Source organism: Megalobrama amblycephala, linkage group LG1 (assembly GCF_018812025.1).
Source record: "Megalobrama amblycephala isolate DHTTF-2021 linkage group LG1, ASM1881202v1, whole genome shotgun sequence".
NCBI classification, from domain to species: Eukaryota; Metazoa; Chordata; class Actinopteri; order Cypriniformes; family Xenocyprididae; genus Megalobrama; species Megalobrama amblycephala.
The window spans coordinates 62,266,971-62,282,818 of record NC_063044.1 but is presented as its reverse complement, the minus strand read 5'-3'; the positions used below and the strand labels follow the sequence as shown (position 1 = coordinate 62,282,818).

At 39.6% G+C, this 15,848-nt stretch overlaps 2 protein-coding genes across 3 annotated transcripts in view; both read right to left on the bottom strand.

Annotated features, from left to right (window-relative positions):
• Positions 1-351: 351 nt before the first annotated feature.
• On the bottom strand, positions 352-7,597 carry cdipt (CDP-diacylglycerol--inositol 3-phosphatidyltransferase (phosphatidylinositol synthase)). Its single transcript, XM_048207746.1, has 6 exons — positions 7,414-7,597; positions 6,145-6,279; positions 5,905-6,058; positions 1,746-1,827; positions 1,530-1,611; positions 352-1,280 (listed from the first exon to the last, which is right to left on the bottom strand). Exons 1-6 carry the CDS (start codon positions 7,454-7,456, stop codon positions 1,135-1,137), a joined length of 642 nt encoding a protein of 213 aa, XP_048063703.1. The 5' UTR covers positions 7,457-7,597; the 3' UTR covers positions 352-1,134.
• Positions 7,598-11,372: 3,775 nt separating this feature from the next.
• taok2a (TAO kinase 2a) overlaps positions 11,373-15,848 on the bottom strand; it is a 31,336-nt gene continuing 26,860 nt past the window's right edge. For both annotated transcript variants that reach the window (XM_048207726.1, XM_048207733.1), the window contains exon 20: positions 11,373-15,498. In XM_048207726.1, the coding sequence (XP_048063683.1) occupies positions 14,605-15,498 (894 nt within the window). In that variant the 3' untranslated portion in view covers positions 11,373-14,604. The remainder of the gene's footprint in view (positions 15,499-15,848) is intronic.

Below are 15,848 nucleotides of genomic sequence, written 5' to 3'. Positions count from 1 at the left end.
TTATATAGTTGTTCTGGTAATATAACAACTATAGTAAACAAATTACTTTACCCAATACTGTCTTCTACAACTATATAGTATATTATACTACAATGAATACACTACAGTTTACTGTAGTAAAACCTAAAGTATACTACAGTATTTATAACAGTTGATCAGTTCGCTATGGTTAATACTACAGTATGCTGAAGCATTTCTTAACAAAGTGTTGTAAATACTATAATATATGCAGTATACTACAATTTACTATAGTATGGTTCAAAAACACTGTAGTATTTACTATAAATTACTACGGTATTGTTTCATTGTGGGCTGTTGTAATAAAAAAAATAAAGAAATAACAGCTCCATCTTGGTGTCAGGATAACTTTATTGTCAAATCACCTGTTACAGTACAAAAGGGCATTTCTCCACAATCATATAACTCTCATAATTTATATAACAGCTCTAAAACAGTATGTCTAATCCTCTAACACAACCCAAGAATACATTCAGAAGGCTATGGACGAAAATTATGCCAGAGCCACTCTTGTATAATATAATAATGGCTTCACACTCTTCGAATACAGGTACATGTTCTGTTTGATAGACTGCAGCGAAAAAAAAAGAGTCTAATAAAAAACAGGCTCATATACAGACAGTTCAGTTCAATAATAATAATAATCAGACACCAAATACAGTAACACTCAAGTGGCTTTCAGTTTAAGTGTGGAATGTGCCGGTCTTTTATGTGTCTGTGTGTGTGGAAATGTTGCTTTTAAACAGCTGAGCTATTCTAATAAAATTATGTATGATTATTCAAATAACAAATAAAAACAGCCATAAAATAATAATATTATGACACCCCAAAGATGACATATATATGGTACACTCATAGTGCAACTAGTTTCATCAACAGCAATGAAAAGCACATCTACAGGAATATGGATAAAACGCGTAAGGTATTTCCCCTAGTGTCATACCATTGATAATCTATATTCAAATAAATATAAATGCTCAGTGAGGCTTTACAAGGTCCCATGATTGTTTTCCATCATCTCATCCTAATCTATACGGGCCGATGTTCTCATAGCGCTTTTTTCTGCTCATCTTCTTCGCTCGGCCTTCATCTCTGTTTTCTGTATGCCCTCATCTCTCATTGTGCTTTGCTCCGCTCTCTTTCGCGGTCAGCCACGTCGATAGCAGCCATGTTGCGGGAGGCGGTGATGAGGTGGAGGAGACTTATGCCAGACTTCAGCAGACAGACCACGCCGCAAACTCCCAAAAGCCATTGCAGCCACACTGGACAGAGAGAGAGAGAGAGAGAGAGAGAGAGAGAGAGAGAGAGAGAGAGAGAGAGAGAGAGAGAGAGAGAGAGAGAGAGAGAGAGAGAGAGAGAGAGAGAGAGAGAGAGAGAGAGAGAAGTCATGATGCAAACAGTATTTTGTGTGTGCATATGAATTCAACACCACTTCAATGATTAAAACTGGCAAAAGGAAAGTAAAGTGGGACAATAGTGAAATTAGAAAGCAAGAGCCTGCTGATACTCACCCTGGGGCTCCTCAATGTAGTACATTATGTAAAGCAGACAGAAGAAGAGTTCATTCCCCATACACATGAAAAACAGCACCGGCTGTGGAAAAACACTGATGTCAGAACAGACAGTGCATGTGAACTTCTTCACTAGATATATGCATACTCAACTAATTAAGCTTCTGATGGGAGTTCCTGACTGTGTGAAAGAATGAGCGTGAGTGCGCCTGTTACCCTGGATGTGTAGTAGAGTCGTAGGATGGGGTTGCCAGAGAGGTCAATGGTCTTGTGACTGGTGGCTCCCTTCATCATGGAACTGGAATAAAAGAGCAGGACAAAAAAAGAAAGACATTAACACGATTTATGTAGGTCACAGAGGTGCTTAAATTAAAGGATTAGTCCATTTTCAAAATTAAAATTTCCTGATAATTTACTCACCCCCATGTCATCCAAGATGTTCATGTCTTTCTTTCTTCAGTTGAAATGAAGGTTTTTGATGAAAACATTCCAGGATTTTTCTCCTTATAGTGGACTTCAATGGGCACCAAACGGTTGAAGGTCAAAATTACAGTTTCAGTGCAGCTTCAAAGGGCTTTAAACGATACCAGACGAGGAATAAGGGTCTTATCTAGCGAAACAATGGTTCATTTTCTAAAAAAAATAAATATGTATATGCTTTATAAACACAAATTATCGCCTTGCACGTGCTTCCGCCAGAACGCCTTCCATATTCTTCAAAAAGCTTACACTGTATGTCCTACACCTTCCCTATTCAACTTATGGAACGAACGTGGCGCCAGTTCTGTTTTTTTCCCATAAGTTGAATAGGGAAGGTGTAGGAAGGATTTATTTATTTTTTTTAGAAAATGACCGATCGTTTCTCTAGATAAGACCCTTATTCCTCGTCTGGGATTGTATAGAATGCTTTGAAGCTGCACTGAAACTGTAATTTTGACCTTCAACCGTCTCGAGGAGATTGAAGTCCGCTATGAGGAGAATAATCCTGGAATGTTTTCATCAAAAACCTTCATTTCTTTTTGACTGAAGAAAGAAGGACATGGACATTTTGGATGACATGGGGATGCGTAAATTATCAAGAAATTTTAATTTGAAAGTGGACTAATCCTTTAAATACTGTATATAATATAGAATACTATACTAATATCTAATAAAATTGGATTCTTCTCGGGGTCTGTGGAGATCCAAGAGGGTTTTTTTTTAGATTTCTGACTATTTGTATCTACATTCATATTCTGAAATGCATTAAATAATCTATTAGTGTTAGATATTGATTTTAGTAACTAAAAGAAAGTATTTCTTTTGATTGCAAATTGCAAGTTCAAAAAAGGAAAGGTATGCATGGGTGAATCATTCACAGTAAGATCATTAAAATGCATTTACAAAATAGATAAGGTTTCCATTTCTTGGAGACTTCAACAATGATTTATGCAGGAACATTTACTATACAATGCATAAATAAATGAAATAATAAAACTGAATTCTAGGGGTCAGTGGAGATCCATTTGATACTTGATACTAGAGAAGATATATAAAACAGAATTTTCTTTGTCATTTCTGACCTTTTGAATGAACATTAACCAAAATTCTGATATGCATTTTGTAATCTAATAAATTACTGATTTTACCAAAGATTAATATAAATTGTTAAAATGTATATCTAGCTTTTTAAAGGGGACCTATAATACAAAATTCACTTTTGCATGGTGTTTGGCTATAAATGTGTGTTGGCAGTGTATGTACACAACCACCCTATAATGATAAAAATCCACCCACTCCGTTTTTTTTAAATCCCCATAAATCATAAGCAGTGTCTCACAACAAGCCGTTTCCAGATCCCTGGCAGTGTGACGTCACATTAGCCACAGGCCCCACCCATGAAAGTTGACAGACACTGCCATTTTAACATAGAACCGCCCTGAGCAAGTTCACAGCGAGTTGTACACAGTCCCCCATTGCTGCACTGACGAGAACGTCTCCCTAGTGTTTTAGGTGTTCTGTAGCTGGATGGATTAATCCACATAGCTCTCTCCATTTACTCCTAAAATCTGAGCCGCTGAAGACGAGGTGGATTAATTTAGCTTTTTAAGAAAATGCTCCCTCAACTCTAATGAAATTCGTTTATGTCTGCGCGAATCATTTCACACCAGACTTCTTTGTGAACGAATGTCAATACAAAGGGACAATACAAAACAGAGGTTGTGCTAAAACAGTCTCCAGCTTACAGTCTCCAGAGTGATACTGGATACGGCAGTAATGAAGGTGAGAGCACTTTATTACAGTTGATTTACGGATATAAAGTATACCAGTTTATTAAGCACCACCCGAAAAGGCATAAGGTCTTTATATATTTGTTTACTGTTACTTGTAACAAGTGTTTCTGTGTACTTCGCTATGTATGTTGATGATAATGCGTAGGGAGAGAGAGTTTATGGATAATATTTTAATGCACACTTGCACTGTATTTTATTAAGCTCTTACAGAGTTTTTCTAGAGTGAAAATGGACGCTTCATCTTTTGTGTGAAGTACAATAAACATCATAAAACAATAAAGTTGAACGGGGTCCGGTACAACAGGCTTGTACTAATATAGTGGATAAAAACAAGACAATTTAAGTTATAACCGTAATGAAACTAAACTATACCTGTTCTGTCTCCATGCAGCATATATTCGCAGTTTCTGACATTATAGTGCATCCTGACTGACACCTGACACCGGAGAACGAGCTCTTGAAGCTCCGCCCTCTTAGGCCGAGCACAGCAGCTCATTTGCATTTAAAGGGCACATACTGAAACGGCACGTTTTTGCTCAAGCCCAAAAAGTGGCAATTTTAACATGCTATAAAAAAATATCTATGGGGTATTTTGAGCTAAAACTTCACATACACACTCTGGACACATCAGAGACTTATTTTATATCTTGTAAAATGGGGCATAATAGGTCCCCTTTAATACTGGGGGTCTAGAGGTATAATTCCTCCAATAAATGTGAGAGACTGATTTCAAATCTAGTTCAAAACTTTTTAAACAATAAAACTGAAATTGTTTGTCAGTAGATGTGTATTGGTAATGGGGGCACATTTAGTTTAGCCATTTCACTGCACATTAGCAATTAGACAAGTAGAATGTGCGTCAGAGAGCTATGTGAGGGGGTTGCAGTTGTGTCTCATGTTGCACAAGCGAAGAGTGCCAGTCTAGACAAAATGACTATGTAGGCTATGCCAGGATCTGCCTCTGATGAATGCTGAGTACCAGCTTGGGGTGAGATAATCTGTAAACGCAAAAACCTGGATGCGCTGAACTGCGTTTACAATGTCAACAGCGTAGGAGACTGACAGGGAAGAAAAAAAAAGAAAAAAAGAGATGAATTAAGTAGTTATTTTTGTTTTGTGTTTGCACACAAAAAGTATTCTCATCGCTTCATAACATTAAGGTTGAACCAGATTTAATGATGCCTTTAGTATTTTTCCAGACCTCAAAAGGTGCAATGTCATTGATGCCTATGGGTGGCTCAGAAACCCTTGGATTTCATCAAAAAATATCTTAATTTGTGTTCCGAAGATAAACAAAAGGTCTTTCGGGTTTGGAACGAAATGAGGGTGAGTAATCAATGACAGAAATTTCATTTTTGCGTGAACTGACCCTTTAAGAAATAGTTAAATTGTGGCATTTTAGTGTAGAACTCCCTTAAATTACTGAACTGTGTGTGTACAGAACAAAATTAACCACTAAAAGATGAATTGACAACCGAATTTAGCTGAGTGTAAACAAGACCATAGAGTTCTGCAGGAATTCTATATTTTGTAGGCCAACCCAGAAGTTAGCATCACCCTCATTCCGTCGTTCCATTCCATTTTGAAACCTAAATACAGTAAAAAGATAACGTTAAACTATAAACAAACTACAATGCAGTGGCATGACTTCAATGTCACCACTACCTGTTTGACAACTCTTTCAGTTTTTATTTCAAATCTACAAGGTGGATAGTTTGGAGTAAAGTCCACAAGAATGTGATTATAAACACAACGAGGCAGTAAAAGCAGACTATTGAGTAGATGTGTTTTCCTGTTCAGCATGATGACATTTAATGTCCCCGACAACCTCTTCAGTCCAATTTAGCAACTTTTAAGCAACTGCCTTTTTCAAGACATGTAAAAACTTTAAAGAAAAATCATGTGTGGGGTATTACTGACGTATTTTATGTCGTATAAAACATGAAAATATCTTGAGCTTGTGTCAACCACAGACATTATTTGAAACTTTTCACCTAAAAACCCATTGACCTTGGAACAATGGAACCATAAGTTCAAAAATGCATAATTTTTTAGGACTCATGTCTGCGGCACTTGATGGATAAAAAGTGTGTTGGACACACCTGTGCAGGTGCAGCCAGTGGCTGGCCACGTCCAGACACATGCTGAGCTGAAACAGGAAAGTGTAGGACGGGTACAGCAGTGCCAGATTCACCAGCAAACACATTGTTGCACAACGGTCAGTCAACATATCCAGCATGGCACCAAACTTTGTACCTAAGAAAAGGGCAGGGATGAGTCCAAGGAGTGAGAAAAGCACAGAAAGAGGAATAATGTACAGCACCAGAGCTGCAGATCACTACCTTGATTAAGAGCGCGGGCTGCATGTCCATCGAAGGCATCCAACAGGGCACTCAGTAGGTAACAAAACACAGCCGGACCCGGGCAGCAGGGCATCAAGTAGAAGGATACCAGAGCCAGTACAATACGGGCATATCCTATTAAAAGAGTTAAAAAGATTCAAAGAAAGTATATGAACGGGGAGTGTACATGCATACATGGGTACTGTGAATTAAAGTTGGCATGAAACAGAAGTTGCTATAGTCTTTTCCTCCCTGATGTGATGTACTGGCTTCTCAATCAACAACAGAAATGTAGGGTGGGGACTGATTGGATGGTTGTGCTTTGCTATTGCTGTGATATAATGTAAGTGACAAGTCGTCCCACCCTCATGCCAAAAAACACATTAAAAGAAAAGAGATGCATCACTGCAAGAGGGAAGGGAAGTTATTTTGATTGTTGCTTTTGAGATGTGGGCATTGCACTCAAAAGTGGAGGAAGATATATTCAAGTTTGAAGGGGCAGTTTAAAATTTAAAGCTATTTTAAAAGTTCCTAATTTTGTTTTGGAGGTCTCTTACAACAGATTTACATGCATCCAAGGTAGGTAAATAAATAAATAAATAAATAAATAAATAAATAAATGCATTAATCATAATGCATAACACTGCAGCATCACATCTTTTCTCACAGTGTCTGAAAGGATTCAGTCTCTCTAAACTCCTCTGCTCTTATTGGTCAGATGGTAATATCCGAAAAAGCATAACAGGGGCACTTTAAGTAGACTAAATAATTGGATAAGTCCTGCATACGTCACCACAGAGAAGTCTGTCGTTTCAGTGAAATGTCCAGTAATGACTAAACATTAAGAGGTCAAATTAACAAAAAAACAAAAAAACAAACAAACAAACAAACAAACAAAAAAAATTGTATTTGTATGAATTTGTATTTCATGCAGACTTTAAATCTTTTATACTACATTGGCAATATTATTGAATGAATGCTATTAAAGGAGTTTCACTCTGGTGGATTACAGTGACAGACTATAGCATCATGTCAAACATCCGCAGGAAGTCAAACCAACCCCTATAAAACACAACAATCATGCAGACTGCACGCTAGTACAGTCGTACAGACTTTACGCATCTTTAAACAAAACCTCTGTGGTCTTTATATGCGTATGTTTTTAACGAGATAACTATTATTTGTCAGGCAGCCGCGGTGTAACGTGCGCAGAAACCTGTCGCGCGCTGGCGATCCGCGTTCGTTAACTCGCTCATTTGACTGACTCACCGATCAAATTCGGGACGAACAGGAAGATATTTTCTTCGGCCATGGCAACGAGCGTTTCTATTTGGACGGAGCTCCCTGAAATGTCTCTTCTGGGTTTCTATTTCCCTCTTCTGTAGCTGAGCGTGGCGCGTGACGTCATATTTCCTGTACGCGCGTACGTCGTCAAACGAATCCTCCCCTTTAATTGGCACTCGCTCTATCCTCGGTGTCACCCAAAGCATCACGTGACACGGCTGACCCCAAATCAGCTGTGTGTCACTGACAGCACCGTGACAGTGAAATAACTGCTTTCAACCCAGGCGCTGGTATAACTGCAATGAAAACATATATTTAGTAAAACGTTAAGTTTTTCCAGACACATTATAAATTTGCACTGTAGTTCTGTGCTTGACTTTCAACATTCCTATCTATCTATCTATCTATCTATCTATCTATCTATCTATCTATCTATCTATCTATCTATCTATCTATCTATCTATCTATCTATCTATCTATCTATCTATCTATCTATCTATCTATCTATCTATCCAGGGCTTGACATTAACACCCGCCAACCCGCCAAATGCGGGTAGATTTCAGCTGTGGCGGGTAAGACAGCCACTCCCACTAGCCACTTTGGCGGGTTGAATATAATTTCAGTTTAGCCAAATGATCGAAGATCGTCGTAGCACAAAATTACAATCCAATCACACAATTCGTTATTTAGGCTACGTGCAGTTAGTGAATGAGGGATAGGCGGAATTGCGCTGAATGACACACAACAGAAGCGCTCTGTCGCGCGCGATCAGTTCTCCTCGCGCCTGAATAGTTAAACAGTGCACACAGATGTCTAAATGTCCATCGTGTGGAGTATCTCGCGTGAATACAGTGGGTTATGGCTTAAGTGGACGTAAACAGGTGGGTAATAACTGGATATGCGTCAGTTACGTCCATGCATTCAGCAGCCCAATTAAATACCTGTCTGTCATTAATGTTAATCATACAACAAAAGATGTTAAATAATCTGAAAAAAAAGATTATTTTTAATTTACTATTGTTTTTGTAATTTGCTTCTTTGTTCTTTTATATAGCCTAACACAAATAACAATTTCTCATATTAGCCCATGCTCATAATGTCCACCTCTTGCCCACCTGTACATACCAGCTGATATACAATGTAGTTTTGATTTGGGTGGTCAATCTGCATTTAAAAGTTTGAAAGGGTTTTAAATCTTCTAAATAAAAAGTAAAATGACTCAAAGTAATTTAAGCATAACAAAGTCTACTTTAATCATATAAAATGTAATTTACCAACATCAAAATTGTGGCCAGTGAAAATGCTCAGTGGCTAGTAACTTTGGAAAACCACCAGCCACAGTGGCTGGTGAGCAAAAAAGTTAATGTCAAGCCCTCTATCTATCTATCTATCTATCTATCTATCTATCTATCTATCTATCTATCTATCTATCTATCTATCTATCTATCTATCTATCTATCTATCTATCTATCTATCTATCTATCTATCTATCTATCTATCTATCTATCTATCTATCTATCTATCTATCTATCTATCTGTCTGTCTGTCTGTCTGTCTGTCTGTCTGTCCACCCTCCTATCTACCTATCGTCCTATCTATCCACCCTCCTATCTATCTCTACCTGTCCACCCTATCTATCTATCTATCTACCTGTCCACCCTCCTATCTACCTATCGTCCTATCTATCCACCCTCCTATCTATCTCTACCTGTCCACCCTATCTATCTATCTATCTACCTACCTGTCCACCCTCCTATCTACCTATCGTCCTATCTATCTGCCCTCCTATCTATCTCTACCTGTCCACCCTCCTATCTACCTATCTATCCATGTCTACCTGTCCACCCTGCTATCTACCTATCTATCCACCCTCCTATCTATGTCTACCTGTCCACCCTCCTATCTATCTATCGTCCTATCTATCTATCCACCCTCCTATCTCTACCTGTCCACCCTCCTATCTACCTATCGTCCTATCTATCCACCCTCCTATCAATGTCTACCTGTCCACCCTCCTATCTATCCATGTCTACCTGTCCACCCTGCTATCTACCTATCTATCCACCCTCCTATGTCTACCTGCCCACCCTGCTATCTACCTATCTATCCACCCTCCTATCTATCTATGTCTACCTGTCCACCCTGCTATCTACCTATCTATCCACCCTCCTATCTGTCTACCTGTCCACCCTCCTATCTACCTATCGTCCTATCTATCCACCCTCCTATCTCTACCTGTCCACCCTCCTATCTACCTATCGTCCTATCTATCCACCCTCCTATCTATGTCTACCTGTCCACCCTCCTATCTATCCATGTCTACCTGTCCACCCTGCTATCTACCTATCTATCCACCCTCCTATCTATGTCTACCTGTCCACCCTGCTATCTACCTATCTGTCTACCTGTCCACCCTCCTATCTACCTATCGTCCTATCTATCCACCCTCCTATCTATCTATCCACCCTCCTATCTATCCATGTCTACCTGTCCACCCTGCTATCTACCTATCTATCCACCCTCCTATCTATGTCTACCTGTCCACCCTGCTATCTACCTATCTGTCTACCTGTCCACCCTCCTATCTACTTATCGTCCTATCTATCTATCCACCCTCCTATCTGTCTACCTGTCCACCCTCCTATCTATCCATGTCTACCTGTCCACCCTGCTATCTACCTACCCTCCTATCTATGTCTACCTGTCCACCCTGCTATCTACCTATCTATCCACCCTCCTATCTACCTATTGTCCTATCTGTCCACCCTCCTATCTATCTATCTATCTATCTATCTATCTATCTATCTATCTATCTATCTATCTATCTATCTATCTGTCTACCCGTCCACCCTCCTATCTACCTATCGTCCTATCTATCTATCCACCCTCCTGTCTACCTGTCCACCCTCCTATCTATCCATGTCTACCTGTCCACCCTGCTATCTACCTATCTATCCACCCTCCTATCTATGTCTACCTGTCCACCCTCCTATCTACCTATCGTCCTATGTACCCTCCTATCTACCTATCTATCCATGTCTACCTGTCCACCCTCCTATCTATCTGTCATCCTATATCTATCTGTCTACCTGTCCACCCTCCCATCTATCTATCTATCCATCTACCCTCCTATCCGTCTACCTGTCCACCCTCCTATCTATCCATGTCTACCTGTCCACCCTGCTATCTACCCATCTATCCACCCTCCTATCTACCTATCATCCTATCTGCCCTATCTATCCACCCTCCCATCTCTACCTGTCCACCCTCCTATCTATCTATCTATCTATCTATCTATCTATCTATCTATCTATCTATCTATCTATCTATCTATCTATCTATCTATCTATCTATCTATCTATCTATCATGTATAAATTCTTATATTTAGTGAGTTAATCACTGTTAATCATTTTCTATTATTTATTTTAAGTTAGGTTAATCACAAAAACCTCCCTGCAAAAGAGGAATAAAAAACAGCAATAAAATTCAACTAAAAATGAAAATTACCACAATGTTGAACATCTCCACAATCTTTTAAGCCACGTTCAAGAATTTCCAACCTGAGAATTATCTTGTACTAACTGCATCCGTTTAGCCATTTTTATTATTATTTTGACAAAAATGTAATAGCAAAACCCTTTATATGAGAACACATCAGAAAAATACAGAATATTACCGCAAAACATCCCATAAATGGAAGTAATTTTCTGACCAGGGCTAAAAATAGCCCTACACCAGAACAAACATGTGCTTTTTTGTCAGCAACCAGTAATTTCCACTTAGTTTCCATAGAGACAGAGGCGATACTGTCTTTTCTTTACCTTCAGCAGCACCAGGGTGTCGGTGCATAGCAGATCCGCATTCTCGCCATTCAGAACACAGGCTAGAAGCGCTGGAAACAAATTGAGTGTTATTCCTAGACATAACACACAGGAAAACTCATTTTGTTTGTATCCTTTTTAATGACTTAATCATTTTCTGTACAAGTTCTATAGCCCATGTGTTAAAGAGTTCTCCTGTAATCATTTCACCTGAATGTAATTTGGCCTTTTTTCTGAGCTCCCTGAACGACCATGCTCTCCATCAGCCTTTCAAACATCTCAACTTTGCAATACATTTCAGCCCAGGCTACACACACTTTTTCACACATATGCAACCGCAGTTGCCTTACAGCTCCAGTCCTTCAAACACTGCAGGATGATGACAGTAATTTCATACATTTACCTCAAATTTCTACCACCAGATACTGAAACACCCCCTAAAAGAGGATACACTAATAAGAATCCAGCATGTGTTGCTGTAAACACATTACATGATAGCCCAGAGTTACAGATGGGCTGAGGATTTATTTTTCCTCTTCTGTCCACAGATCTTAGTAACCAAGTAAGGAAGGACATGAGGGAACGGTAGAGGAATGAAGTGAACACTGAAAACAGAGCGAGAAGTGATTGGCCAGGCACCGGGAAGTGAGGTACTGCACGTCTCCTTGGTTCAGGAGGCCGAGGGAGAGTCCGTGTGAACGCTGGTGTCTAAAGAGGGCTGGCAGTGTGGGAGCACAAAAGATTTCGGTTTTCCCAAAGGGCAAAAAAATAACATTACTGGCAAAATCTAGCTTCATCATTCACCACGTTCTTAAGGGTATGCTGGAGATTTTGGTTGTCAATGTAAACATCTTGTGTTGCCTTGTGTCCAGTTTGTACATAAAAGGTTAGTATGCGAAAACAAAATTAATGCATTCCAGAAAATAAGATGGAGGGAGAAAAGCCTGCTGGATCAGAGGGGGGTGTTTGAGACACTTTACAGTCGTCTAGAAATGTTCTATACAGCTAAAATCTCTTAAAATGTTCTGTACAAGTTTAATACTGGCTCTAAAATACTACTTTCCTGACGACGCACTGCACAATAGACTCCTACCCTGAGATGTAACAAGGAATGCTGGGATAGGTAGTCCTTTTTTTTAAACTTATTTTTAAATCTAAAACGAGACTCAAAATTCTCACTGTGACACTGCCAACATTTCCCACCTAGTGGTAAGCATTGATTAAAAAAATGTCTTAAAAAAGAAAAATTGCAAAAAGAAAAATTAGTGTACAACACAAATATTACAGTAGGTGTAATAATAATGACAGTATCTATTTTTTATGTCCCACTTTCCAATTCACATAGCAAAATTATTATTACCCTAAATAAGAGTTAGTGCTTGTATATACACATGTTGTATAAGTACAATATAGATCAAAAGTGTCGAACAGGAAACAATCGGACGACTTTCCCCGTCAAACCTTCCACAGGTGATGTATTATACACATATATATACTCAAAGTCATATAAACGTCTGTTGTGTACGTTTGTATACAAATGGTCTCTGTACATCAGTCTCGTGCACAGAAACTTGTAACCCAACTCTCTTATGGACATGTACATTATATTTACACAGTGTGCATTGTAGAGTCAAGGAGATGGCTTATTCACCTAGCCAGGTTCAATCTCTTTTTAAAAGTAATCTTATCACGCCTATGCTAAAAACAGACATTGAATTACAGCCCAGTTTAAACCAACTGCAACTTAAATGGCAGCTTGCCCTTATAAGGACAGTGGGCGGAGTTGCTTTAGGTCAGCTGAGTCTCTAGATGGCAGTATGACATGTGGCATTGTTTAAAAAAATAAACAAAAGAATACAGAATACAAAAATCATTTCAAAAAAAAAAAAAAAAATCTGCCTCCCGTCCTTGACTCGAATAGAAATGTACAGTTTAAAACCCATCACTGGTAGATGTTCTTTTAGTATTGTTTTAGTACTATCTACATAATTACACAAAAATCAGTTTAATCACCTTTTTAGTTCCTCAGTTTACGCCTCGTCTCCCTGAAACAAGTTTCTGCACATGCTACAGCACCTCCTATTGCATCCGACTCGCTCGCCCTGCTCTCGTTAGCAGTAAAATTGAAAAGTAGGACTCATCCTCTGGCTCAGATCCTCTGGCTCAAACTCAAGGGACGCTCATCAGAGTCAATGAATAATTCTGCCATTATTCACTCACCCTCATGTCATTTCAAACCGGCGTTGTGTTATTTTGTCATTTCTCTGCGATATTAAAGCTTACAGAGGTAGTTCACCTAAAAATGAAATTTTCTGTCATGTCAAACCTGACTTACTTTCTGAAGTGAAACAAGAATGTTTCAAGAGTTTTTTAACATTTACTTTCTATGTATAGACAGAAACACAGACATTTCGCAAAATATCTTCTATGATGTTTCACAGAAGAAGGAAAGTCATAAAGGTTTGGAGCGAAATGCAGGCGAGTATTTTTCATTTTCTGGGTTAACTTTACCTTTAAAGCAGCTTTTTTTTCCCATATAAGTATGGTTCTGAAGCATGAAAAGCTGTTTTGTCGTTAATGCATGAAAGTACTATTAATTTTCAGACCCAAGTTTTGGTCTTCTCAAACAAAGCACTCTAATGGCTTGAGAAGACTCAATATGGCACAAAAGTAAAAAAAACTACCTTTTTTTTATTTTAATTTGGATTTTGTGAGAACTCTAGAAAAGTGCGGCTTAAAGATCCTCCAAAAATTCTCCTTTCGTGTTCTATGAAAAAAAACAACAGTATGTAGAGTTTGTAACGACAAGAGAGAGACTAAATAATGATAAGATTTTTCATTTTTTGGCAAACTATTCTTTAAAAAATAAAACCCTCTTGAAATGAATTGCACTAAATGAATTCAGCTTAATATGATCCAGGATTAAGCATAAAATAATATCTGTAAAAAGTTTTTAGACGTGCAAGAAAATACCTGGACATGAAAGAGCAGAATTCAATGGGTCTGTCTGACCATTTAAAATAAAATAAAACTAAAATGGACCAGTCGAGGATGAGCCCAATCTACAGCATTGGCACCACTTGTGTTATTTTCATCCTTTCCCTCCCACACACTCAACAGTATAGCTTCCTGTAACAGTACATCTCATCTTTTCTGTTCCCGATCTAAACCCTGAGCCCTCCCGAATCACTAACCCATCAGAAACCCTGAGATCTATCTTCTTTTAAGTAAAGGTGTGCCCATCTAAATACTGTTTCTCCTCCTCGCCTCCGTTTAACTCCTAAACGAGCTATGTGAAGGCCTTTTCTTCCCTGCTAAAGCCCACAAAGCCTTCTGAACTTCCTGCCTGATTTCTACGAGTAGGAGAGGTGGGATCCATTGGAAATGTGCGACGTCACTGATGTACTCCGGCTCAAACCTCCGTCCCCGCCAGACCCACCAGCACCTCCGCCCGAGGCGGTTCTCCGAAGGGGTCCTGGACTGTTTCTCAGAGCCATCAGGCTGGGGCCCCTCACAGCTAAGCTCTCGCCCCTTCCACCGTAGCCACTCTGAGAGGAGGAAGAGGAGGAGGAGGACGGGGGAGAAGATGAGGAAAGAGAGATGGGTGGAGGAGGAGGTGGTGGAGGGAGGAGAGCAAGGGATTGGGAAGAGGCATGGGAAGAAATGTGATGCGAGTGGCCATGAGAGGAGGATGAAGAAGAGTGGTGACCACCTCCTCCTCCACCACTACCACCACCTCCCCACTCCCTCTCTCGGCTGTCGCGGTACAGGTGTGGCGTACTCTGGTGGTGGTAATGCTGCGGCATGTAGCGGAGGTGATGATGCGAGGATGATGACGACGCAGACGAGGCGGAGGAGCGAGAGCTCGGAAAGCCACGGGCACCCATTCCGTCTAAATCCCTCTCTCGATCTCTCTCCCGGCTGGAGATTTGCTCCCCTCGGCTGAACCCCGCTGTACTGTTCTGACTTCGCCAAGAGGGCGGCGCCGCTGAGTTTTGGACGCCGTGGCTCCACTGGCTGCCTGAGCGAGGCACGGGACGGGACGGCCAGCCCCCGGGGCCGGAGGAAGGAGGGTTGGGGTAACCCTGATTGTAAGCCTCAGCAGGGATTCCGCTCAAAGCCATGTTACTGAAGCCCAGACGCATGCTCTCTGAGTCAAAAGACTCGATTTCTCGAGCTTGGTGCTCAAGCAGAGCCCGGATTCGCTCAGAACGCTCGTTCTGCAGAGACAACATCTCCTCCTCAATCTGAAGAAAGACAAAAGGGTGACAAAGAGAGAAAATTAGAAGAGACATTGGACATCTTTTAAATTTTAATATCTCTATTTTAATAATATTTAAAATGTAATTTATTTCTGTGATGTCAAAGCTGAATTTTCAACATCATTTCTCCAGTCTTCAGTGTCACATGATCCTTCAGAAATCATTCTAATATGATGATTTGGTGCTCAATAAACATTTCTTATCATCAATGATGAAAACGGTTGTGCTGCTTAATATTTCTGTGGAAACGTTGATATTTTTTTTTCAGGATTATTTTATAGAATTTTCAAAACAGCATTTATTTGAAATGGGACTTTTTGCAGCATTATAAATAT

Bases quoted from the DNA above. Each gene is read 5' to 3' on its own strand.
- cdipt (XM_048207746.1), bottom strand. From the start codon at position 7,456: ATGGCCGAAGAAAATATCTTCCTGTTCGTCCCGAATTTGATCG. The intron at 6,059-6,144 runs GTAGTGATCTGC...CCCTTTTCTTAG, and splicing joins AGCCCGCGCTCTTAATCAAG to GTACAAAGTTTGGTGCCATG. The intron at 1,828-5,904 runs GTGTGTCCAACA...CTTTTATTCCAG, and splicing joins CACTGGCTGCACCTGCACAG to TTCCATGATGAAGGGAGCCA.